Genomic DNA, 26,439 nt, shown 5'->3' with positions numbered 1-26,439 from the left:
AGCTACTAGGATAGTTAAAAACAGCTGATATATTGTTAACTGATTTTTTAAACTCTCAATCATCGGTATAAGCCTCAACTATTCAGTATCATTCGGGTGCTACCTTTGAGTTCAAATGTGGTGTTTTAGCAGAAAACGGTGAAGTAGAAAACAGAGTCTTCACATTGTGAATCCATAATTCAGTAATGAAACAAACTGTTTAATCACAACAGCTGTCCAACTGATTGCCGGCATTCTGCTTGTTTGTCTGTCTTGTTTCTCTTTTGCTACTCAGAGACTGTTGCTTTCTATTAGGGTTTACTGACTAATCTGTTTTTAAAGCAAATTAATATTTTCATATTAACAATGGATCAAACAAGTATGTGTAATGTGAAAAAGGTCACTTGTAGTGACAACCCCACAGAGAATTATCATCCGACTCTGCAGTTCCCCTCAGCTCTATGGAGCATTTTTACCTCTTTCAGCTTATTGTTTTGGTTTCACTCTCACTGTTCTCATCAGCATCGGTTCCAGCAACAGCAGGCAGGTCTTTTCAGTGGAAAAGCTCTTTAAACGTACTGTACACTACCTGCCCAGCACCAAACAGCTGACAGACACAGTCAGTGACTAGCTGGTGAACACAGTGGAGCATTTAACTGTTAAAGAGCCAAATACTTCTCTCTAGGAGTTGGTGGAGACCAAAACAGAGCTAATAGGACTAATAGTGTATTGGACTTGTTGTGGAGTTCTGCATCCAAGTGGCCAAACGATCTACTTATGCAGCGTTAAAGTATAAACATCAGAATACTCATACAGAAAAATGGCCCCTGTAAGGTGAACATTATTATATGCTTTATGATTGGATTATTATTTCTTATTAATTCATGTGAGAGTAGCACTTTACAAGTTTTCTCACACATCTGCCATTACAACGTAGGATGTCAATGTTGTGTTTACAACTTGTTCCGCTGGCCCTAAGTGACATAAAAAATAAATAAATAAATATAGTCAATTAATACTGCTTTAAATGCCTGTGTCAAGCTGTTCCCTGTGTCTGTTAGTAACTGTACTAATGGATCCATTTATATCACTGTCATCAGAAAAATCTGAAAAATAATGAGTCAGCCCCTAAAAGTGTTTGTGGTTACTATAGTAGCAGCTTGTGTCTCGCTGCAGCACAGAACATCTTGTTGGTATAACATAGTGGTTACTAATATCTGTGTACAGTCTGAAGGGAGAAGCCTGGTGCAGAAGGAAATAAAGAAAACTGAATAAAACAAAAAGATTAACATTTTATTCACGCAGCAGAAAATGCAATGAACACACTTGAATTCTAAAGTTTCATATCAGCAAAACAATCCATCTCGACTGCTGAATTTAACCACTTCACAGCAAATGATAAACCTGAGAGGCGGACTCTAAAGCATGCTGCAATTTGTTTTAGGAGGTGACAGACTCATTTATATCCTATTGTGCATCGCTGTCTGCATGCCGCTGACTGAACAACCTCGACAACAACATCACATCTGCAAAATTGGAAAAAAGATACAATACAAAGGTACAATCTAAACAAAGTGCAATCATGGAAAACATAAAGTGTTGGAAGGAGTTTTTTCTCCCCTTTTTTATACAAGCAACACGGCCAAATGTCTTTTTTCCGGCAATTACCTTCCTGAAAGCTAAGAGCTGGCTGTTAGCAGTGCCAACAGTCTGAGTGTGCTTCACTGGTTATTGATCCCAAAGCCAAAGCAAACGCTAAAAATGCAGTACCACAAATGGATGCTAGATGTCAGCTCCAAAATATCTCCATCTCTCTATCCATTTTCTGTCACTTATCTGAATTAGGCTAAGTAAGGTAGCCCAGACAGCTCTACCCAGCTATGTTCTCTAGATGTTCCTGCAGAATACTGAGGCGTTCCCAGGCCGAATGGGATATATAATCCCTCCAGTGTGCTCTGTATCTACCCTGGGCATATAATACACTATAATACGGGTCAGATAAAGTAAGTACCAAGTGGGTATAAGTATAAAATTAAAATAAGTGTAAAGTACAAAGTGGATTTACCGGTTGATGATAAGTATGTACGGTATAATAATACAATGTAATAACGTAAGTAATAAGTAATAGTGCATGAACTGTCAAGTTAAGTGTAGCTTATTAAGATTCTAATGAGACGGTGGATACTGCACAGTAGTAATAGAAGTATGAATAAATATCAATAAATTAAACTGAAAACAGAGTATATTGCAGCGGAGTATTAAACACAGAATATTGCACAATTGAAAGGGTCACTAAAGTGATTTAGTATTGCATCACAAAGTTTGGGGCTTACGAGAGATTTTAAAAAGAATCAAAATCAGTGACTTTTAGTCCCTAGTATGGGCCAAGCTCCAAAAACCCTGGAGCCTACATTTCCCATAATGCTAGCACTCAGTTGTTTTTTTTGCTCACCTCTTTCAAACTCCTTGCCCCAGTTTGCAACACTGGCTTTCTGTCATAAATGTGTAGTCTCTATGCCCAAACTGAAACTCCTCCTGAGCCACTGAAGACATTACACAACTGTTTTCACAGACTGAGCAGCACTCCCAATATCTACTAAACTGACTTTATTATTATTATCATATATTATATATAATATATTATTATTATAACTTGTGTGTAAAATTGATTCACTTCCCCTTTAAACCAGCGTGTTGGATTATATTTTGGGTCATGTTTGCTTAATTTACAGGTATAAATCACATCTTCTTTGACCAAGGATTTTCTAGCTCCAGTAATGGACACAGCTGACTGTAAAGTATGGAATGTCTGAGAATGTAAAATATAACCTAAATATAACCTAGAATATGGAATGAAAGACATCTTTGTTTTGCCCCTACAGCTGAAATGTGTATTTCATTGATGTGCAAATAAGCGGCAAATTAGCCTTTGAAATACTGACAGACATTAAAGCTGCACTAATCAATATTTGTATATTAACAATGGATTAAATGACTATGTGTAATGTGAAAAGATCTGCTCATAGTGACAAACCCACAGAGAATTATCACATAATTTTTCAGTTCTCCTCAGTTCTACTGAGCTTTTTAGCATCTTCCAGCATATGGCTTTGGTTTTATGGCCCCCAACTTTATTGTTTGTAATCACTCTCACCACCTGGTTTCCACCAGCAGCAGGCATCTTTTTCTGATGAACCCACTTCCTGCCCAGCACCAAACAGCAGACAGACAGACAAAGTTAGAGACTAGCTGGTGAACATTTAGTAGCTTAAGAGCCAGATATTTCCCTTCAGAGTTGGTGGAGCCCAAACAGAGCTAAAATACGAGTGAATATATAATAATATGACTCAATCCCCCACTCTCTAAAAGATGCTGAGGGTTGAAGAAATGTTCTGTTTTTCTATTTGAGCACAGCCCCTTTGAAAGTCTGCTGAGTACGGGCCATGAATGCTTCAGCCAATGTTAATTACTTCATTAGATTGTTGCCACCAGTTTTCTCAATGACTCACTTATTGTGATACACTGTAGCTACCTAAGATTTCTCGTCTCTGGAATTCTACTGATTACCACGATTACCAAGGCCTTTTGGATTTAGCAACTGTACAGGCTGTACAAGATTAAATCAGGACAAAAGGTGCATCAAATGGCACATCAATAAATATCTCTGTAAAGCTTTAATCGCTTAAGAAAGGTTGTCTGAAGTCTAATTTTCTTTTATTCCAAAATTCTGCATACTACAACGCACTGTACATTAACAGTTGGGATCTGACCAGCAGTCCAATCACAGATTTCCTCTATTACTGCTAACTCTGCATCCATCACTTCCATCCCAGTTGCTCTAAAGGACTCACTCTGGCAACCCTCCAGTCATAAGTTGGCTTCTTTAACATTTAGTCCATATTGTTCTGACTGTGTGACTGAAATTCAGCACTACAACACAACACCAGATTTTTTTCTGCTTGCGATTATTTCAGAAAACCACTAGTCCATTTAAAGATGGAATGAGAAGTTCATATACTGTCCAGGATATGCAATCTATAAACACAAAAAGACAATCATCCTTACATCACAAGCTGCTTGGAGTTTATAGAAGCTCTGTCTAGGCTGGTTTGTGTATGTCTCACATATCTAACATGCCTGCCAAAGATTTTGCAGTTCATTACAAAATAAAACCATCTTTGTGGCTCTGAAGGTCTTCCTGGGGGTGTACATGGCAGTACCAAGACTCTGTCTTCTTCAGTTTCTTTACAGTTTTAATTGTTGCACAGTGTAGTACTTTCTGCTTGCAGGCTAATGCACAATACATGACCTGTTCACCTCAAGACATGTTTGTTATACATGTCTGTTTGAAGAAGAACATAAAGAAACATGCTGATTTACACTTTTGTTTATGTTGTATGGCATGAGTAGTTCCTATGTGCTGCTGCTACTGCAATTTGTCCACTGCATTCAATGCAAGGGTACATTCTGTACTAAATGCACAATTTGCTCCATGTAATATTCCCCTACAGTCTCTATAATGGTTGTAAGGTTACTGCTTTGTTGAAATTTGTTTGAAATTATATTTCAACCTCCATTACTGTAAACACAACGCTGACATACTATCACCTTTTAAAGTTGATGTGGTGAATTTGTTAGCAAACAGGTGCTTATTTACACATCCAGTAGACACGTAGTTACACGAAGCTGTCATGGTTCTGTTCACATGACGAATGTAAACCTAATATTTACTCCACTTTTAGTTTTGTTTTGATGTCCACTATAAATTCTAAGAAAAATATCTGGCTCTTTAGCTGCTAAATGCTCCAATATGTTCACCAGCTAGTCACTAACTTTGTCTGTCTGCTGTTTGGTGGTGGGCGGGTAGATTACAGTGAGCTTTTAGAGCGTTTTCACAGAAAACAACTGCTCGCTATGACACTGATGAGAGCGCTGAGACTGGACAAAAACAGAAAAGTTGCGGGCTGTAAAACCGAAACAATGAGCTGAAAGCTGTTGAGGGGAAATGCAGTTGGGTGATAATTCTCCGTGGGTTAACACATTTCACATTACACATAGTCATTGGATCCATCGTTAAAGGTTATATTGATAACATTATGTAGAAGAATAATTTTTTTTTAAATAATACATCCACAGAGCTTTTAGAAAGGTGCAGAATAAAAGCATCACTTGTGAATTAATCATTTAAAAAATTTTGACGGGTCCAAAATGAATGTTTTGTTTATCTCTCTGTGAGATGTCTGACGTTTGGTTCCTGCTTCTAACAAGGCTTGTGAGCCAATAGTATAACGTTGTTGGTATCACATGGTATAGTTGCCAGTTAGTGTGAAAAAAAACGGACACTGACGTTGGCACATATTAGCTAACTTATTCGCCCGAACAACAATAACCCATAAAATTACAGTTCTGCATATTTAAACAAAATAAACAACAATTACCAACAGCCATAGTCCTTAGTCCGGTTAGATTGTCAAAATTAGAAAAATAACAGCTTCAATCCCTGAGGAGCTACGTTAGCATTAGTGACGGTTGTGTCCTGTTAACCTAACTTTATAGTTCCCTCAAACAATGTAACATTATAACGAAGATCAGAGGGGATTTAGAAGTGGGCCAGGGTCTGACATAACCGATGGCCCGGGGCCAGTACAAGTTTATGCAGGGCAAGCTGATTGATCAGTCACGGTCGCTCTTCTTTAAGAACGGAGTGGACATGGGATCCCAATATATCACTTGTCATTACCAATGTGTCATGTCGAATCAGCTCGTTATACTGTTTAGACCCAAAACGTGACTGTTATTGAGGTGTCATCTCATATAGCAGTCTAATGAAACACTTCGCTGAGGTACTTGTGGCTAGCTAGCCGTGTAGCCAGCTGTGTTGAGCTAAACAGCTAGCGTTATGGTACTCACGTTAATAGAAAAACCTGAAAATACATGATCATACAGTCGTCCTTTCTCCCCGTAGCCATTGTTGCTGTGTGGCACTCAGCTGCTTTTTATAATCCACTATGAGATTTGTTTTCAGCAAGAAAACACTTCGGCTAATGTTAGGTAAACACTAACGCTACGCTAACACTAACGCTAGCTAACGTCAACTATTACTGTATCTGTCCGTCTAATGTCGAGTGCTGTGGGTTTTAATAGCATCCCTACAATGTACTGTACTCTTTGATTGGATTAAAATGTAAATATTTACCTAATGTCTTATAGTGTAAGGATGACTGAAATGTCTTTCACAGTGTTGCAATATAGGGCCCCTATAATTATTAAATAATGGGGGTGTTACATGAAACACCACTACACAAAGTATCGTGGATACTGCTGTCTAATGTCTGCACGGGCGATAGATCAAACGCGCAAGGACAATAGGTCCTGGTTTAAATACTATAGTAGCCTTAAACCCGGAGGTAAAAAGAAAAAGAAAAATGTTAAGACTACTTTATCATAACTGTCACTTTGAGATTGATGCACTGTTACTTTGAGCTGAGCATTTGTAAATGAAGTAAGTTTTAAGATTTGTGGTTACCGCTGTCAGGAACTCAGGTCTGTATGTGCAAATAAACACGTACAGATAAGGTGGGGATAACGCTTCTGATACTGTTTGAAGGATGTGAGGAGTGAGGAGGTTAAGATTAGAAAAAAGGAAGAGATAAAAAAAACAGTAAAGGACGATAAAGGAGTTAAAACACGATAAGAGGAAATCAGGAGTGCAACAGCTAACTGAATCTCCCTGAAGTTTCCTCATAGCTAACCTGTGAAACATGAGCCTTTAGAAGGACGTTTTGCTAAAAATACATGAGCCTTGAAAAGGGACTTTTGAAAAAAAGAAATTCATGAGCCTGAACAAGGACGTTTTGTGCAAAATACCCTGCCCAGTAGAATATCTCCTGATAAAGCCTGTATCCAGTAAGGATGGGTAGGCTACACCCGCAAAACATAAAAATGCAGACACCCTGATTAAATTCTTATGCAGAGAAGTCTCGAGTCGGCTTGCCAACAATGATAAGTTCAGATAACGGGAGAGAGTTTATTGACAAAACAGCATGGTTGAGAGAGTGAATGGAACGTTAAAGGCAAAACTAACCAAAGATATGTGCTCGGACTAAATGAACCTGGGTGGATGCATTGCCTTTAGCGCGCATGGCCTGTAGAACGGGAACTAACACCGCATGAAATGCTTACGGGTCGACCCATGCGGCCTCCACTTTAGATGTTTTCGGGAAAAGATACAAAGGTTTGGAAAACAGATTGCTAACATACATCGAGAAATCTTCTTACAGGAAAAATCCAAGGAGAAGGAGCAAGAAGAGACGAAACCACTCTCCATTCAACCGGGAGATCAGGTGTTCGTCTGTGAATCTGGATAACAAGCAGAGGCTAAAAATAAACCTGGAACTATTTCACCAAAAAGTAAAGAATAAAGGTAAAAAAAATTACCCAAAATGATTAAAGTGAAGATGTAAAGCAGACAGGTCAGTCTGCCATTACCAAACAAGCAGCAGTACAGTCATAATGTCCCCGATCGGCTGTTTGGGAGAGACAGAAAGTGGAAAAGGTCCTAATTCAACCTGATATTATTGCAAAACAAATAGGACAGTATTTCGTTGTGCCGCTCACTGTGCAGAGTAGAATGTCAACAACTACCACCTAGAAAAGTAGTGGTGTGTGTGTGTGTGTGTGTGTGCTCGCTAAAAGACAGAGTTTCTGATAAGAATCAAACCACCTGCTGGTTTAATTTCTGTCCCCTAACAATGCTTATTGCACCCACTGCGCTGTCCATAGCTGTTTTATTTATTGTTGCTCATGTTTGTGTAATTGTCTGAGTTTGTCCTGTTTCCTGGTTGATTGCCGGCTTTACTGAGAAAGGCGGTTGTATGTTTATAGATGATTATCAATTGTATGCACTGACTGCAAAGTTTCGTCCATAGAAAAGGAATTTATTGTTGTTATTGTTGGCTTGGACATCATGGCGTGATGTTACTTCACCAGATGCATTGATATGCTTATTTGATATTTTACTTGATATAGAAAATGCACCAAAACCTTAGATTAAACCAAAAGAATTTCATGATTGGCTACACATCAAAAGCATCACTGATAATGTGCTCGGAAGAAACGGAAAAAACTAAAACAAAAAGAAAAGCTACTGACTTCAGCATATAGAGGGAAATGTACTAAGGTTAAAGATAACTTCGTAATGCCTATAGCTACTATTAAAGGTGTCCGGTCTACAGAATCAGCCAGAGACACTTAGGTAAAGACATGTAAGGTTGTCAGAAATATCAGTACTAGACAAACAGCTATTTGAGTGCTGTCAGTTCTAATCTGTAACAGAGTTTATCAAACACTTTCAGAGGGTGTGGGAATCCAGTGTAGGCATACAAGTGGAACAAAAATGAACTGCTTATTGCCTAAATGTAGCGATTATCCTTAAAATCAATTGTTTTAATCTGACAGGCAAAGACGTTTTCAGAGGTAAATCAGACTATATTGTCAGGAATGATTTTCACACACTGAGGTACATATGGGTAGCAAATGGCTTCTCTCACACCATGTTTAATCGAAACAGAAATCATAACAATGAATAGTAACGAGAGGCAGAAATCAGTATTACTCTGTGTTGCAAGCAAAAATAATATTGTCTAATTCACCTGAATGCAGTTTTGGTTGGCAGTATAGTTATTCTTTCTACAGTTGGTAAATGTAATTTTGCATTCTTGTTGTTGAAATTCCATTGAGAGAGCCTGAATCAAAGACTGTATCAGGCAGACAGCGAATCTCATTCCATTGAGCTTTTAGTAGAGATGCTTTGTGTAATTTGATAGCTGTGAGTTACTCTGCTTCTCATGGTATATTTGGATCTTCCTGATGAAATGTTGTTTCAAACCATTTGATTGTTGTTGCAAAATTTAAAATGTACTTTTGAACAGTTTGATCTGTAGTCATTTTTGTTCCCTTTGGGTGATTGTTCAAATTTTGGCTAAAACAGCGCCAGCTCTGGCTGCGTCTGGCACTGCTCCATTTTGCGATCTGTAACTAGTGCAGGCTGTCGATAACACACATGAACACACATAAGGGATGAGTGCTTCTTTTGGATTGTTTACATTCCATTTCTGACACGGAGTGAGTGTAGAATTCAAAGTAGAATTCAGGATAATACTTGATGTCTTTCCTCTTATGCCATCAGAGGTTTTTTTCCCAAGTATTGGCCATAGGAAGTTAGGTACAATTTGGTTTTTACTCGCTCCCTACGCTGAATTGGGAGGAGAGGTTTACTAGATTGTACGCTTGTGCTAACAGACTCCCTCAGGATGAGGAGCCATGATTCATGGTCGTCCAAAGCATAACAAGAGCTAAGTTACTTGGCCAAAGATGGACTCTGTCAACACAGGCTAGATAAGTATTGTTGAAACAATATGACATTTTTTGGCTTTGATTCCTTCCTGTTGTGCATTCTGTAACTATGCAAATAGTATGTGTGTATCTTAACCTCTATGATGTGAAGTATGGGCCTTTTCTAGTCCCAAAGGGGGAATCTGTGGTGGAAACTCATGGTTAATACTTATGTTTTATGTTCATAATAATATCACCTTTGTTCATGTGCAATGATATGCTTGGTTTTGTTTGATGCAGCATATGATGACCGTGCACCTTGAAACACAGCACTGGGTCCTAGAGGCGCACTCCGAAGTTTGGACTCATGGAGCAGCCTTGGGGATGACGCGGCGGAGTCTAGACAAAAAGCCAGTGTTTGTGTTAGTTTGAATGTGACACACAGAACAAAGCAAAACAGGTCATCAGAAGACCGAGAGGTGTGCGTTCAGGATCTGCTGCAACTGCTGCGTGAGGCTACAACGCTCTGTGACGAGAGGCACAAATGCTGAACTGTATGCTTGTGTGAATTCAGTCGCTTTGCAAACTGATTCAGGCCTTTATGCTTTCCAATAAAGGTCTTTAAAAACTCTCCGAACTTTTGATTTCAACCACATGGTCCTGTCAGTCAAAGGTTACCGCAGATGTGCCCGTTCAGAATTACTCGTGATGTGAACGGATGTGAATGACTGAAAACAATCCTACTCACACTCAAGATAACAAAATGGTTTTTAATCATTGGAAATGTAATAGCTCGGTCCGTGTATCATCGGATAAGCCATACTTCATTTGTAATTAAAAACGAAAAAAAACACAATTCTGTTTTGTTTTAATTTGATGTTCATTCAATATATGAAAAATATATGTTCACAGTATCATCACAGTATATAATATAAAAGTAATACATTATTTTGACACAGTGTGATCCTCTCTAGAGTTCTCTATTTTTACTTAGACTACTAATTCACTGGCTGTCAAGTAAAATGTTCACACATGCGTGGGACAAATCGGGCAGAATAAATACACGCATGTGCAGAACGATCGGGCCGCCACTACGGATTGGGCACTTCAAAACAATAACAAAGGACATAGTTGTTGCTTCTATTTCTTCTTCTTCTATTGGCGGTTGGTAAACAGTTTTCGGGTGCATTACCGCCACCCACTGATCTGGAGTATGGACTAATGATCTATACAAACAAACTAAACTAATAAAATGGAAACAATCAAATCAATAAAATGGAAACAAATGAAAATAATAAATAAATTAAACACAGATAAAAATATAATAATGATAATTCTCAAATTCTATTCATTAGTCTTCTTGACTCTAAATACTCTAGAAGGAGTTTCCAACCCTTGTCACCTGAAGATTTTGTTGCTCTCCATTCTCTCTTAGTGCATTCTTTAAAACTTCTCTCTCTGAATCCTCCTTCTGGCAATGCAGTAAAACACGGTCCACTCTTTCCGATCTCTTTCCATTATTATGCTTTCCAATCACGTAGAGAAAACTGTATGATCATTCCTTATTCTTGTTATAACCGTCTCCTCTTTCCTATTTCATCCTCCAGAACCTGTGCTCCCAACTAAGGGATTGTTTTTAAACAGATATCTTCCTTTACTTTCTTTGTTCCATTCATTCTGCCACATCTTTTTGATGTATGCCTTAATCACCACTTTAGCTTCTGTCTTACTAACATTTACATATATGTGCCCACTCTGCTGCTTTATCCGCCCTTTCATTCCCATCGACTCCAACACGTGCAGACGCCCACGCAAACGCATTTGCTGAATTCTGTGTAATGATTGTAGTATTTCAAACAATAAATCCTCTCTACTCCTGGAGTTGCAAAAGTTTAAACTCATTAATGCAACACATCTACCCATTGCAAGGCGATAACCATGGCCATCATTTCACATGCGAAGACAGATATAAGTCTCTTCCCACACTCAACATTAAACTCAGGGTCTTTAGAACCATCTGTATAAATCTTTAAATAACCGTAGTAATTTCTTCTGATGTTCTTCTGTATGAATTAAAGATCTTATGAATTCCCCTGTGTTAATCTCTTATCAATTCAAGGAGGCTAAGCTCTAGCTCTGGCTGTGGCGATAACCAAGGAGGTATAGCTGGCGGACGAACAGTTGGAGAGTAACTCCTGTCCAGTACACCCATTTCACTTGCCTTCTTTCTAACGACCCAACCAAAGCTCTTTGCTGGCCTTTTTCCGTGTTCCCAGCACGGCTCAAAAGCACTTATTGCAGGATGGTTATTATGTCCTTGTAAATTCACCCAATATGTCATCATAATTTGCTGTCTTGTTAACCCCAATGGCATTTCCCCCATTTGTACCCGCAACGCTGGCACTGATGTTGTTTTAAAAGCCCCACTACATACCCTTAATGCTTCTGCTTTTATTACACCCAATTTTCCCAACAAGGTTTTATTCGCTGACCCATATGCCACACACCCATAATCCAGAACTGATCTTATTAAATATCCTATATATCTAGATATATATATATATATATATAGCTTTCAAAGCAGACCTGTCAGCTCTGTTCCATCTCATCTCATCACATTATTTCATTATATCTTCTCAGATCTCCCCTTTGCTTGGAACGTGTAGTTAATTACTTCAGCCATGAAATACACAAAATTCTCCTTTTTTACCTGCAACATATCTCCATCTCCCATCTGACTTTTTGTCACAAGCTGTCCAGTTGACTGTTCCTTTTCTATTTCTTTCCCTTTCCTCTCCGCTCTACTCTCCCTCTGAACCAACTTTACTGCTTCTGCACAGGATATGTCCCTGTTAACTCTTAGCTGCTGCACTTCAACCGCCTTCCTTCTCACTTCACAACCACCATAGGCCACACTATGTGCACACTATGTGCACCTCCACAATTAGCACATTGTCCTGTCCTCACATTTCCCCTATTCCAGCTGCAATATGTCCGTATTGTTGGCATTTGAAACATCTCAAAGGAGGAGGAACATGTGCTCTTACATTGTAACTTATGTATCCCGCTGTCACTTTATCCGGCAACACTGACAAACTATCAACCCTTTCTCCTCGCTTTCTTGCTTGCAGACGTTTAATGCCAGTAACTTTACCACCTTTTATGCTTCACCTCAAATCCTCCAACGTTTCCTCAACTGGGACACCATATCTCTCACAAAGAGCCGTCCACTTGTCTTCTTGGCTTTCTCCACCATCCTTTCCTTTGCCGCACACTTTAGTCAACTTCATCGCTTTTTCCCCTCTGCTTCTCATCTTTACATCTGATTAACAAGCCGCCATCTCCCAACATTTTCGCCATCCAAATTTTGCCAGTTTTCTCCTTCAAACTGCGAGTCCATGCCACCGGACTAACTTTCCTTATCTCATTTCTTCTTCTTCTTTGATTTACTGGTGGGCTACAAACCAGCGTTAAAGGTGCATGCTGCCGCCTGCTGTATCAGAGTGTGTAACATCATGACTTTAACCAAAACTAACAAACGAGGGGAAAAAACAAAACAATAAATAAATAAATAAATAATTAACACTTTATAGATTTTATATTCTAGATATTATACCTGTTTCTATTAAATATTTGAATAAAGCCCATTGAACCTGTAAGTGTTTCTCCCCGGTCTCTAACAGACCTTTGATGCTCCGCTCCCTGCCTCTCTGCCACTCTGCCCTTCAGTCTCTCTCTTTCTACGCTGACCCTCCGACATCCCATCAGCACGATAAACAGATTCCTTACAGCTACAAGTCTCACATTTATCTGACTCTGACTGTATACAAGGTAGCACTGAGTCCTGTATGTCCTGTTGTCTTAGCCTAGAAAAGATAACATCTTCTTTCCTACATTTACCTGATTATTTCTGACTCTGACAGATTTTTGGATTTTATAGTATTCTCTGCCCTTACTGTCATTATTCCATGTTTCCTGCCATGATGTCATTATTCCCTGATGACTTAGTGATATTGCTTCTGATCTCCCAAAACAAATTTCTAAAATGTCATTATCATTTTTGTTTAGTGCATTTTTAGCAAGTTCATCTGCAATCTCACTTCCCTCTATTCCAGCGTGAGCTGGTCTCCAGCAGAAATGAACATCGATTCCTAGTTGCTGTAAATTCAGTAGGCTCATATAAACCTCGATTAAAACATCCTCTCGGACTGTTTCTCCTGACTGTGTACTTTGTATTGCAGAATCTGAACATACCACCACTTTAACCGGTTTAACCTCCTCTACCCACTGAAGACTGATGGTTATAGCTGTCAGTTCTGCTGTGTATACTGAGAACCTGATTGAGATTCTCTTAACAATTCCTTTGTCAAATTCTGGGATGTATATACCCGCCCCTACATGTTCGTTATCTGAGTGTTTTGATCCATCTGTAAAAATATATTATTATAATATATATTATATTAAGATAATTATAGTAACTTTTCTTCATATACTCTTGAGCCATGCACCTAGTGTTATTATACCTCTCTGCCCACTCTCTCCTCTTTTCTAATATTTGCAGATTTACTTTGAGCTGTGGAAATATCCGTGGGGAAAAGCTGCTATGGATAACTGCTGAACTGTGTTGTTTAGTATCTAATTTGTACTGTTTCACTTTCTTGTTAATGTTCCAGCCAAAACTTTTACCAGAAAATGTTGTGTATTCCCAACAGTTCTGCAGAACGGTTGATGCTAAATTTCCCTCTCCTCCTCCCTGGATTCTGACCCAGTATAACGTAGTTCTCCTCAGATGCAGAGGCAGTTCACTGGATTCAACCAGCACTGCATTACTGGGCGTGGTCCTGACTGCTCCTATACTAAGTCTTAGTGCTCTGTACTGTTTCCTGTCCGGTTTTTCTAGGTGATTTTCTGCTGCTGCTTCATTCACCATGCAGCCATAATCCAACGCAGCTCTCATCAAAGCCCTGTATATGTGGAATAATGCTTCTTTGTCAGCTCCCCATTCAGTTCCGACCACACACCTCATTCAATTTAACACCTTTTTACATTTGGCCTCAATATTTTCAATATGATTCTTCCATGTGTATTTTTCATCAATCCGCAGGCCAAGCTATTTAAACACTCTGACTCATCCACAGGCTTGCTATATAGTGTTAACCCCTGCTCGTTACCTATCTTCTTGTTAGTGACCAGCACATAGCATGATTTTGCTACTGAAATTTTGAATCCCCGATCATAAGACCATCTCTCTACACGACTACTGCTTTGTGTAAACTTTTCAACACATGTGAGCAATTCTTTCCCCTTTTCCAGATTGCTCCATCGTCTGCGTACACTGCTGACTGTATAGCTGTCTCTGTATTTTCAAAGATACCATTAATCATGATATTTAATAGAACTGGACTGATGACGCTACCTTGTGGTATCCTGTTTTTAATGACAAAACTATCTGAGATTTCTGATCCTACTTTAACTTGAAATGTTCGGTTTGATAAAAAAAATCCCCTACCCAGTTATACAACCTTCCACCTATGCCTAGCTTGTTCAGTTTAATTAACAGACCTTCTCTCCACATGGAATCATACGCTTTCTCACTGTCAAAGAAAACTACAGCCATCATTTCCTTCACATTAAGGGTCTTTTCAATTTCATTACTTACTTTAATTAGAGCGTCTGCTGTGGATCTTCCTTTCCTAAATCCGCTCTGATACTCGTACTGTAAGTATGATAGCCTGTAGGCAATCATTTTTTCCATCCATTGACATAGTGTGAGGTTAGTGCTATTAGTCTGTAGTTTTCAGCATTTGATGTGTCTTTTCCTGGTTTAGCAAATGGTCAAATTACTGCCATCTTCCACTTCACAGGTAGTCTGCCCTCTGTCCGTATCTTATTGAAAAGTTTCAACACTCTTTCTAACGCTCCCTCTGGTAAGTGACTGAACATAGCAGAACTCAGCTGATCTTGTCCCGGAGCAGAACATCTGCTGCCCTTTAATGCCCTTCTCATTTTCCTCAAGGTGAAGTCCATATCCAGAGCGGAGCTGGTTTCTACCTTTTTACCAGCACCTTTTCATTATCTCTTAGGACTTCCTCTGTCCTTTGTTTATGTCGCTCAGTGAGGTGATTTCCACTGTGAACGCTGGCAAAGACTCTTCCCAGGAGGTTGGCTTTTTCCATATCTATTATTGCTAATTGGTCTCCATCTGCAAGTACTGATATTATATTGCTTATCCTTCTCATCTTTTTAACCGTGTTCCATACATGAGCCACATCTCTCTCTCTTTCAATAGAAGAACAAAACTGTCTCCAGGTATTCCTTTTAGCTGTTTTAATTAATTTGCGTGCTATGGCTCTTTTCCTTTTATATTCTATCAAATTGTCAACATTCGTGTTGTTTCTGAGGTTTCTAAAAGCGCTATTTCTCTCTTTAATTGCCGAGCTACACTCATCATTCCACCGGGGCACAGGTCTCTTATTCCCTGTTATCACTGTTGTACACTTTATACTTTCTGAGGCAGCTTCAATTATCATACATGTCATTTCACCAGCACATTCATCCATTCATTTTAATGTTATTAGCTCATTTCCTGCAGCATTCTTTAAATGTGTCCCATTGAGCCTTTTTAAAGCACCATCTATATATAGGAGAACTTTCTTGGGTACATCTATCTATATTTATATTACATATAATGGAAAAGTAGCACTACTTATGTTATCGTTGCATATTTTCCACTCACACAGACTAGCCATATTTGTGTTAAATCAATACATGACATCTTATTCCTGTTTATATCTACTCTTGCTCCTTTACCATTGTTTATACAAACAAGATTTCTGGTATCTATCACTTCTTCAATCACTGTACCATTATAATCAGTGTGATCACTTCCCCACAGACTACTGTGTGCACTGAAGTCACTGCACCAAGCTTCTCTGTGACTTTCCTTTCCCAGTATTTCCTCAAACACTGCTGCTGTTAAAGTTTGACATGGACTGTAATAATTCATTATTCTGATTGAGCCTTGTGCTCTGTATACCTCAATAACTGTGCAGTCATGTCCACCTGAAGGATGTATTCTTCTGTATGCTAAATTATCTTTACTGAATGTGAGACAGCCACCGCCTTGTTTATTTGCTCGATCACGTCTGGCTGAATTGTATCCTGCCAATACAAAGTCTAGATGTGGTCTCAGCCATGTTTCTTGAATTCATATTATATCTGGTGTGTCCTTTAAATCCTTTAAGACCTTCTTAAATTCCTGTCCATTTGCTATTAAGCTTCTGCTATTCCACTGAAAGATGGTAAGCACCATTACTGGTTGAATCACTAGACTCATCATATATGAACGGGTTCATCAGTTCTTGTATTGTCTCACACTCTGTGCTTGACGTCCCGAGGTACTCTTTTGCTGCTTCCACAATAGTTTCGATTCTCTCATTCCTGTCATTTTGTTTGAATCCCATGTACACCACTTTACATACGAATGCAACAAAGTTGACTTTATCCACTAACACGGTTCCCTCCTTTACCCTGCACCTGTGGGAGGTCTCATGTGGTCCTCTCTGATGTGTCTGTCTGTTTTCTGAACTTGGAGGATCATTACTGTTTCCTGGGTTATTCCTTTCAGTGCTGTTTTCCATTGCTACATGTTTGTTGTTGACCCTCTTAACAGCCTCTGCATATGACACTTTATTATTTTACATTTTTGGACTTCTCTTGCATGCTTTTGAACTGTGCATCCCCCACAGGCTGCACTGTGGTCTCCTCCACAATTGCAACATTTAACCGGCACATCTTTCCCCCACTTTCCAAATGCATGATTCCCTCCACATCTTGCACATCTTTCTTTTCCTTCGCACTGGCTGGCAGTGTGACCCGTTCTTTGACATTTAAAGCGTAGCTGAAGAAGCCGAGCACAACTTTTCTTGGGAGGTTGTTTTCAAAGTCGATGAGATCATTTCTGCCCTTTCTCCATTTCTTTTCGTATTAATATGTTTAGCATCAAGCACTTTCCTTCCTTTCAGTTCTGTTTGATATCCTCCATTGAGACAGATAGTTGTATTCCAGATATAACTCCCCTGTATCGAGCAGCTGAGCCAGGTTCAAGGATTTTTACTTTTTTACCATCCAGTGTATTCATTTTCAGCAAAGCGTTTTGTTGTTCTTGACTCACTGCATGTACAAGTATAAGATTATTATTCAAGTACTTTGCCTGCATCCTTTTCCAGAGCTTTAGCCACCAAAATGAGATGGAAATGCTCAACAAACTCAGTTATGACTTTCCAGTCCTTGTTTTGGTTTTCAGGCCTCAGGCTTAGATATGCCCTAGCTCTCTTTGCCATTTCATCAGCCTCTGCCCCTGAACTGCTTAAATTACCACTATTTCCATTTTTCTTTTTCTTCCTTTTGAAGGCCACTTTCTGCCACTCCATACCTCCATGGTCCCATCCTCCGTCCTCACTCCCAAAGGTCATGATTATTACATTCATTACAGCTGTTTGTATTTAACCGCTACTCGATTCCGACTCCTGCTCCTTGACCGACCTTATCTCATTTCCTTCTTTGAACCTCAAAATGAGTTTGAACCCCTCATCTTCAACAACCCTACCTTCCTCTCTCCCATCCAAACGACTACCTCCTACACTACTATTCTGCCTAACTTCCGTCCAGTCATTTAAATCCATATCCTCCTGCCCACCCTCACCCTCACTACTCCCTGCCATCCTTAGTCCAGTCACAGATCCATTTACGCACAAGCCACCTTTGGTCAGTTTCCAGCGACCAAATGAACTGTTACAGGTTTCCCTGGGTTTGAAAATGAAAGAAAATATTCTAACTCCAAGAATGTGAGCAGACCCCCCTCTGCTGATGGAACTCATGTACTGCACATGTTGGGGCGCGTGCAAGGCATGCGCCACGTGTCACGTTTCCTTTTGTATGGGTGTCTTATGAATGGTGTTAGTGCACAAAGGCTTGTATGGTTTTAGGCACGTTTGTGTTTTTGTAAAATGTTCAAACAACTAACACTGTTTGTATTAATGTCTGTTGTACATGGGAGTCAGGCTATGGGCGTAACAAGTTTATACATATTTGCCTTCTGTGTCGTTGAGCGAAACGGACAATTCAATTTAGCAGATAAACGTATTAAAAAGTGTGTCTGCGGCCTACAGACACTCAAACAGTTGTATGTCCAACGTAGAGATACGTTTAAAGGTCGTCAGCGGCACACACTATTACAGAGAGCAAAACAAACCACTGGTCAGTGTCATATCTCTGTCCAAGAACTTGACTTTGCGCAAGGCAGGCTGGGAAATGGATTTCTTGCACTTCTTGGAGCGTTTCACAGGCGGACCAATGCGAACTACATTTCCCATGGCTCTCTGTGCATTTGGGGTTACATGCCGCTCTCCACGCAGTCTGTTCTGCGGCAGTGACAAATGTGGTCCTTGAACGACATATAGCTCGGGCAAATGCGCATGGCCTTCAGGAGTACGGTTTTATCTTGACCTCAACGCGTGACTTCCAACGTAAGTGTAGTCTGCTTTCTGTCCTCTGCTTTAGTATGTTTTACTTATATAGTGACAGCTTGCTGTCTGTGAGGGTTTGCAGTACATCTAGCTAACAGCTAACTAGCTAACATCAGGTGTCGGAAGCCAGAGTTGGCAGTAGTTCAGGGTCTGGCCTTAACAAGCCCTATTGCCAAGTCAGTGTCTAAAGAAGAAACACTGTCTAGGCCTCTTTACTTTTCTTCCCGCTGGAGAGTGCCCTAGTAACCGGGGAACTAACAGCTGTCCCTTCCTTGTCCTCCAGACAAAACTGGCCAGTGTCAACTAGCCTAAAATAGATACCTGTGTAAAGCTAGCAAACATTTAGCTTCAAACTTCCCGGTTGGAACTCCTAAAATAAGCCAGGACAGTTCCTACTGTCTGTTTTTCCTACAGTCTATTTCAGTAGCTTTACTTTTTATTTAGAAGATACATGCAATTACTTCCTGTCTTTTTGAGGTGATTTCACACAACTCTTGCAGTAGTTTGGCTAGCTGCTAGTTTTGTAGTTTTGCCAGAGTTTTGTAACATAATAGTAATCGCGTACGTACGAAGTTTTTGAGATGAACATTCTTGAATTTTCTGCATTAAACTCACCCACTCGCTTGTTTTGCTTCATGTGTCGCATTTCTGGTTGTGCAATCATAACACAAGGTATTTTCAGGACCTTCAGTGTGTCATATAACCTGTGTAATCAGTGAATGCAAAAGAGATAACGTTATCGCTAATGCAGAAAGGAATTTAGGTCGTGGTTGGTTTAGATTAGAGTTGGCTTGATGTTAGTGTTTTTCTTAAAAAATGCACTATGCTTTTTAATTAAGAGAACCAGGGCACAGGAATGAGGCTAATCAGGAAAGGGCTTGGGGGGTTAAATGACTTAAGAGGAAGTACTGTTGGTCTTAATTAAAACATATATTGTGTTGGTGAAGATCCAGTTTCCTTAGTCTGCAGTCCAGATTTAAGAGTGACCAGGGAACCACTACCCAGAGATCTAAGGTTGCACTCTGGCTTCTAAATGGCCAACAAAGTACTGTCAGTATTGGAATAAGGGGGAAACTATTGACGTTTGTAAAGTAAAAATTACATGAATATAATGTCAACAGCAGGAATAAACTACACTTTTTTTTTTATTAGTGCTGGTCACAGAAAGTCCATGTTTGTCTTCACAGTCTGACCTTGAACTTGGAGTGGCTACATGTCGGCGCTCCATACATTTGCAATGAGGTCATACAACGTTCAGTGTGTCACCCAGTTGTCACTGTGATGTAGACAAACAGAATAGACTGCAGGTACTTCACATGTATTTTAAAGGCTGATCTAGGGTATATGATAAACATTTATCATATATTGATATTTATTATCAAAGTTATGTAGGAAAGATCGCAGTCCAAAGTTATACGGTTATACACACCCAAATATACAGTATATTTAGATGCTTCAGATAGAATTTCATGTCAAATCTGGGTCCATGACATGAAAACATAAAAACGCCTCATGTTTTTCCTGAGACATGTCTATGATGCATACTCATCATTGCATAAGCTGACTTTCCAAAAACGCCCATTTGGTCTTGTTCCTCACACCTCGATCAGTCAGATTGAATTAAGGAACTATAATAGAGCTGAAACCAGGGCTGTCACAATCATGACATTTTAGTTGACGATTCAATGTCATATAAATAATTGCGATTAACGATTTGATGGTCTTTTCCTGTTCTTTTTTTTTTTTTTTGCCACACAGCGGTGCTGATGTTTGGCATCAAAACGATACGCTCGTTGGCAAAGGAGTGTCCTCTTCAAACAGTTTGCACATGTGCGCCTTCTGCTGCACAGAGACTTATTTTAAATAGCTTGTTCTAAAACTGTTGCGTAGGCCTACCTAACGTAACCAACAAGTGGGTCAAGACAGTTAATAAATGTAAAAAGGCCGCTTGATTTGATTATCAAAACTTGATATGCAACAGGAAAACACAAAGCCATGTTTCCATCCATGCATTTGAATGCAAATTATCGTTTATTATTCATTCGAAAAGTTGGATGGAAGCGACAACATTTGACGGAACTTCCACAATATCACTTAAAAGGTTTTGAGCTCGCTTCAGGTGTTTTTTTTTCCTTTTGTCCATAAAGAGTTTATGCAGCAAATAGGCGATGGAAACGTGTTTGTCGAATAGATAATGATGTGGCGAATTATTACATGGCAGATCAGCTGTTTGGTCCCATTACACTGCACAACAATTCTGAACTGGTTTAAAACATTCTCAAATGAAGCAGCAAAGGACTGTCAGTAAATGATCTCCAGTAGGGCTGGGCGATATATCAAATCTATTCGATATATGACGTGACTAACGTAACGTAAGGGAAAGGCTCACTTTCACAACAACACCGCTGGTTACCAACAAGGCCACCTTTCCTAAAGGGGGGGGGCTCGGCCGGTAACACAGGTGCAGCTGTGTTCAGGTCCATTGCTTAAGCAGAAGTACTAATACCAACCCCACTGTGAAAATACTCCAGTTGAAGTTCAAGTGCCCTGTCACTGTTTTCCTGTTATATCTGATGTTTCTGGATTAATATTACTGCTGCATTAATGTGTGTGTTGCATTTTAAGGTTGAGCTACTTTTAACTGCTTTATATACTGTTGGGTAGTTTAATGCATCATATTCTACAAGATCATCATATGTTTGCACTATTTGAGAATTTACGGTATGTTATTCTAGAAGATGTCTAAAAATGTGTATGTCGAGATGCATATCGTGGCATAGCCTAAAAATATCAAGATATTATTTATAAGCCATATCACCCAGCCCTAATCTCCAGCATAACTGTCCCCAGAGCTGTGAAACGCACTGCTGCACCCGTAGGAGAGACTCTCCGCTGTAAATCAAGAGACCCGTTATTGGAGCCTCTCTGTCATCTTGCTTCGGAAAGCAAGAAATATGGGGCTCCCCGGTAAGGCTGAGTCCTTAACGCAGCGGCCCGGGTCCCTTTGCTACATGTCATCCCCTCTCTCCCACCTTTCCTGTCTCTCTCTGCAGCTGTCACTATACAATTATATTTTTATACAAAAATATTTTTTAACAATTAAAGAAGGGAAAGCAAGAAATATGGTCTCATGTGAGCGTAAACAAAAGAACCTGCACCATAGCAGTAAGGTCTAGACAGCCTTTTAGTCCGTGTTTGTTTTTCCTGAAATTGGAAACTGGAGCTCAGGTAGATTTACCTCAGCAGCTGATGGAAACGCACCTGTAGGATCCAAAGCTTGGCACAGAGTGTTAACCCTGTTGTTGTGTTTCTTATGCTATATCCACAGAGCTCACAGCGACTCCTCGTGTAGGTTAAAGCAAAGGGCTTTATTTATCCACTTTCCCTCATACAAAAATAAACTTGGTGCAAATGGAAAAAATCTTTTGACATAAAAGGTCACAGTTTAGCTCTGTATATTCCATATTCTGTATAAGTCCACAACAGTCAGAAAGCTGTGCAGCTCCACTCTGCACCTGCAGCTACTCATTGACATTAAGTGTCGTTAAGTGTCGGCAGTCGGTCCTGAAGGGACATTACAGGTAACAGACAAATAAAATATATTTGTAATTATTCAGAGTAGACCTGGATTAAACATAATATATTAAGAATAGAAGCAAATCTGACTAAATATCAACATGTAAATAATATTCAACTGCAGAACTTCCCTTGATTGTGGAACCTAACGATGGTAGCGTTCAGCTCAGACAGTTGCGATCAGGCGATAATGTAATAATTATGACAGGCTTAGCTGAAACAGTTAGTCAATTCATCAATAAGTCTATTGACAGAAAATCAATTGGCAACTATTTGAATAATCTGCTAATCATTTAAGTCATCTTTTAGGCCAAAATGCCAAAAATTCAAGGGGTTCCAGCTTCTCAAATGTCGATATTTGCTGGTTTTATTAGCCTTCTGTGATAATCAACAAAATATTTGAAGCTTTTGGGCACTTAATGGGCCAAAGCAAGCAGCTCGAAGACGTTACATTGGACTCGTAGAACTTGTGGTGGGCATTTTATGTTATTTTCAGACATTTTACAGGCCAAATGATTAATCAGTTAATCGAGAAAATAATTGGCATATTAATTGATAATGAAAATAATTGCTGCACTAAACGAGGATATGATCATTAGCGTATGTCACTGCCTAGATTCATGCCGAGTGTCCTTTTTGTTTTATCCCACAGTCTGTGGTTAAACATCACAGCAGCAGCAGAGAGGAGGAGGAGGAGGAGGAGGAGGAGGGGGAGGAGAAGAGGGAGGAGAAGAGGAGGATGATAATGCAGCGCATCCTAAGTTATGGGACACTGCGGCGGGTGGCAGCAGCACGCCCGTTACTGGTGGGCGTCAGCGTCCCCGAGCCACCAGTAGCATTTTGCTGCTGTGTCCTCCGCCTGTCCCTGCCGCCGCCCACAGGCCGGCGCTGGCTGTCAACCTCAGCCTCCAGCAAGGCAGCACATCAGCCAAAACACCAGCCACCACAGGAGGAACCACAGTCCAGCTCCACGCCTCAAACACAGGAGGTCCAGAAAGGGGAAGCTGGGCCTGATGCTGCAGAATTGGACCCTCTGCAGGACAAGTCCAGCGGGCTGGTCCAGAGGTTTAAGAAGACCTTCAAACAGTATGGGAAGGTGATGATCCCTGTACATCTCCTGACGTCCTCCGTCTGGTTTGGAACCTTCTATTACGCTGCTATGAAGTGAGTCTTGTTGGGTTCTGAGATTATGGCTTTGCATTTGACCTCCCGTTATTGATCAGATTGACATTTGTTTCTAAATTTATTTATGTGATGTATTTTTGAAGAATGGCAAACTGCTGTACAGTCTTAACTCTGGTATACTAACTACCACTAATTAACAACTTGAAAACTTCTGATTTTATATTTTTTATGCTAAAAGTTAACAAATCATGTTGTTAAACATCATTCTGATGGTGTTCTTTCCCTCAGAGGTGTGAATGTAGTGCCATTCCTGGAGATGATTGGTCTGCCAGAGTCACTAGTTGGCCTTTTGAGAGACTCCTCGAGTGGCTACGCTCTGACCGCGTACGCCATGTACAAGGTAATCTCATCCAGGAAGTCAACATTTAACACATTTTTACTCATTGATTACCATCAAAACATTTTTTTAATAAAACATTCGCACTGTCAAATTTCCTGACCTCTTACCCAACTTAGATTAGCAAGTGTTTCATGTCCTCAGCCAGTGTACATTTGAAGCAGATACAGTATATCTGTGATGGATTCAGGCGTTCGTTTTGCTCTTCTGACCAGCCAGTGTGGTTTTCTTTGTTTCCCTACAGATTGCAACCCCTGCTAGATATACGGTTACTCTGGGCGGCACGTCACTATCTGTCCAGTATCTCCGCAAGCACGGCTACTTATCCACACCACCACCAGTTAAAGAATACTTTCAGGACAAAATGGAGGAGACAAAGGAGAAACTGACAGAAAAGATGGAAGAGACAAAGGGGAGATTTTCAGAGAAAATGGAGGAAACAAAAGAACGTATCTCTGAGAAAATGGAAGAGACTAAGGACAAGCTTTCTGGGAAACTGCAGGAAACCAAAGACAGAGTCTCCGAAGGAAAAGCGTTTTTTAGAAAGAAAAACGATTAGCGAATCATGTTTTCAGGTGGCTTCTGAATATATGATCCTATTTTGATCTCAAGAAGTAATCAGTGAGTTTGTGGCAAGTAACAGATGACACTTATGGGAGTGTTTGGAAAGACAGTGTGCTATGCCTTTCCTAAATTTTCACCTCACAAATTTCAGTTATCACCTGTAATCTGTTTAAATGTCAAATTCAGTCCTTAGTTGTCCTCAATTGTCTGCCACGATGCACTAAGTGTAGACTAGACAGCAGCTTAGCAGAGTCCTGGCAGTGCTACATTCTGTCTCCGTCATCTCAGACTGGATTTACCCTGGCTCAAGTGATCTGGACTTTAACTCTTGGTTGGCTATTTTAAAAAAAAAAAAAAAGCTGTGTTCTCGTTTCTTTTCACATACATACGAAGGGGAAAAGACGTCTGTGCTTCAAAGGGATAAAATAAATATCAATCTACCTGTGTAAAAAAAAAAATAAATAAACATTATCCATTAAAGACTGAATGGGAGAGAGCAGTGCTTTGAATGCATTTACTTGATGACTTTCTGAAGGCTGGGTATCACCTTGTGTCTTTTCTAATGTAATGAGTAAGAAATTAAGTTTTTCTAATGTATTTTTGACTGATAGCCCAAATTAATATATTACATTACTTTGGTGTGTGTACCACTTTATGTATTCACCGAAAGTTGTGTATGAAATGACAAAGTCAGATGTTTGTTTGTTTGGAAGCTGCTCTTGGAGCAGTAAAAGGGCACAGTACATGTCAGTTTAGTGAACGGACACATGGGCTTCAGTGTTGACAGTGTGTCAGATGAAATGTTTTGGGTCCTTTGGTAAGTAGACAAATGTTCTTGTCAGAAATTCAAACATGTCTAGTTAAAACCACAACTGAATAAAATGAAAGCTAATCAAAGGTTGTATGCTGCATTTATAGGCCGTTAGACTGTGCAACTAGCAAAATGAAGACTTCTTGTATTTGTAAGTGAGAATAATGTAACTTCTGAAAGAGGAAGTAACAGAATTTATTCAACTGTATACACTCAGGTATTCCTGCTCCTGCCTGACTTGGTCGCGAATGTTAATCAGTTTAAGGTAGAATATTGTTGTGTAATCAACATTAACTCAGTCAGTTCACTGACTTTTTGACATTTATCTTTTTGCTACTGTTACGCTACGTTTTAACATTTACGCTTATGCCCCAGTTGTCATCTGTGAACAGTTCCACAGCCGCACTTTAAAACCATGATTCTGCGAATCACCAGTTACTATAACTGACAAATGACTGAGACCTCCAGGCCTCACCGGACTGTACTCGACTGTAACAAAGCTTTTATACAGTTGTGGAAGAAGTATTCACATCCTTTATTTAAATAAAATTAGCAATACATGTACACCCCCTCCATTCCTGCATTCAAATCTGACTCAGGTAAAAGTATTGTTTGCTAAATATACTAAAAGCTGCAATCAATATTTTTTGTAGGAGCAATGGGTCAGATAATAGGGTTCTAGTAAACCCAAAGAGAATCTGCAGTTCCCCTCAGCTCTGCAAATTCATCATTTCTGTGTGGTTTTACGTCACCGCTGTCATCATTGGAATTTCCAGCAGCAGCAGGCAGCTCTTTCCAGTCAAACAGCTTTGATAACTCCACTGTGCACTGCCTGCTCAGCAGCACCCAGCAGACAGACAGAGTTAACGACTTGCTGGTGAACAGAGTGGAGCGTTTAGCAGCTAAAGAGCCATTTTCTCAGGAGTCAGTGGAGACAGAGAGTCAGTATTGGACTTACATTAATCAGGTGGCCAGAAGCACAACTCAAAATGAATGCTAACGTCCCTTCGTGTCTGCTGGATGTGTAAAAGGGTGTTTTCCATATCAATTCTACAAGGCCATTCCACAGTACAGTTGTATGCAAAAGTTTAGGAACCCCTGACAATTTCCATGATTTTCATTTATAA

General features: G+C 39.8%; 2 protein-coding genes across 4 annotated transcripts in view; one reads left to right on the top strand and one right to left on the bottom strand.

The window, feature by feature from the left end:
* The window catches only part of mc5ra (melanocortin 5a receptor), a 51,882-nt gene extending 36,547 nt beyond the window's left edge, over positions 1-15,335 (bottom strand). The window contains exon 1 of one of the 2 annotated variants that reach the window (XM_044207946.1): positions 14,972-15,335. Coding sequence is in view for 1 of the 2 variants with exons in the window: in XM_044207944.1 (XP_044063879.1) it covers positions 9,570-9,615 (46 nt within the window). In the remaining variant the exon portion in view is untranslated. Of the gene's footprint in view, positions 1-9,569; positions 9,632-14,971 lie in introns of those variants that run through there. The other variant, XM_044207944.1, reaches the window with a different exon arrangement.
* Positions 15,336-18,688: 3,353 nt separating this feature from the next.
* LOC122881583 (uncharacterized protein C18orf19 homolog A-like) lies at positions 18,689-24,988 on the top strand. 2 transcript variants are annotated; one of them, XM_044207949.1, is made up of 5 exons: positions 18,742-18,839; positions 20,027-20,146; positions 23,068-23,579; positions 23,829-23,940; positions 24,182-24,988. In XM_044207949.1, exons 3-5 carry the CDS (start codon positions 23,155-23,157, stop codon positions 24,494-24,496), a joined length of 852 nt encoding a protein of 283 aa, XP_044063884.1. In that variant the 5' UTR covers positions 18,742-18,839; positions 20,027-20,146; positions 23,068-23,154; the 3' UTR covers positions 24,497-24,988. The 2 variants fall into 2 exon arrangements, with proteins under 2 accessions (XP_044063883.1, XP_044063884.1); XM_044207948.1 differs by lacking the exon at positions 20,027-20,146 and having other exon boundaries at positions 18,689-18,839.
* The last annotated feature ends 1,451 nt before the right edge of the window (positions 24,989-26,439 follow it).

This window comes from Siniperca chuatsi, linkage group LG9 (assembly GCF_020085105.1).
Source record: "Siniperca chuatsi isolate FFG_IHB_CAS linkage group LG9, ASM2008510v1, whole genome shotgun sequence".
In the NCBI taxonomy this organism is placed as follows: Eukaryota; Metazoa; Chordata; class Actinopteri; order Centrarchiformes; family Sinipercidae; genus Siniperca; species Siniperca chuatsi.
Note: the sequence above shows the minus strand (reverse complement) of the source record. Positions and strands in the feature narration are given on the sequence as shown.

Excerpts from the sequence above, each read along its gene's own strand:
- LOC122881583 (XM_044207948.1), top strand. The coding sequence starts at position 23,155 with ATGATAATGCAGCGCATCCTAAGTTATGGGACACTGCGGCGGGTGGCA. Across the intron at positions 23,580-23,828 it reads TTCTATTACGCTGCTATGAA|AGGTGTGAATGTAGTGCCAT; the intron begins GTGAGTCTTGTT and ends TCTTTCCCTCAG. Across the intron at positions 23,941-24,181 it reads CCGCGTACGCCATGTACAAG|ATTGCAACCCCTGCTAGATA; the intron begins GTAATCTCATCC and ends GTTTCCCTACAG.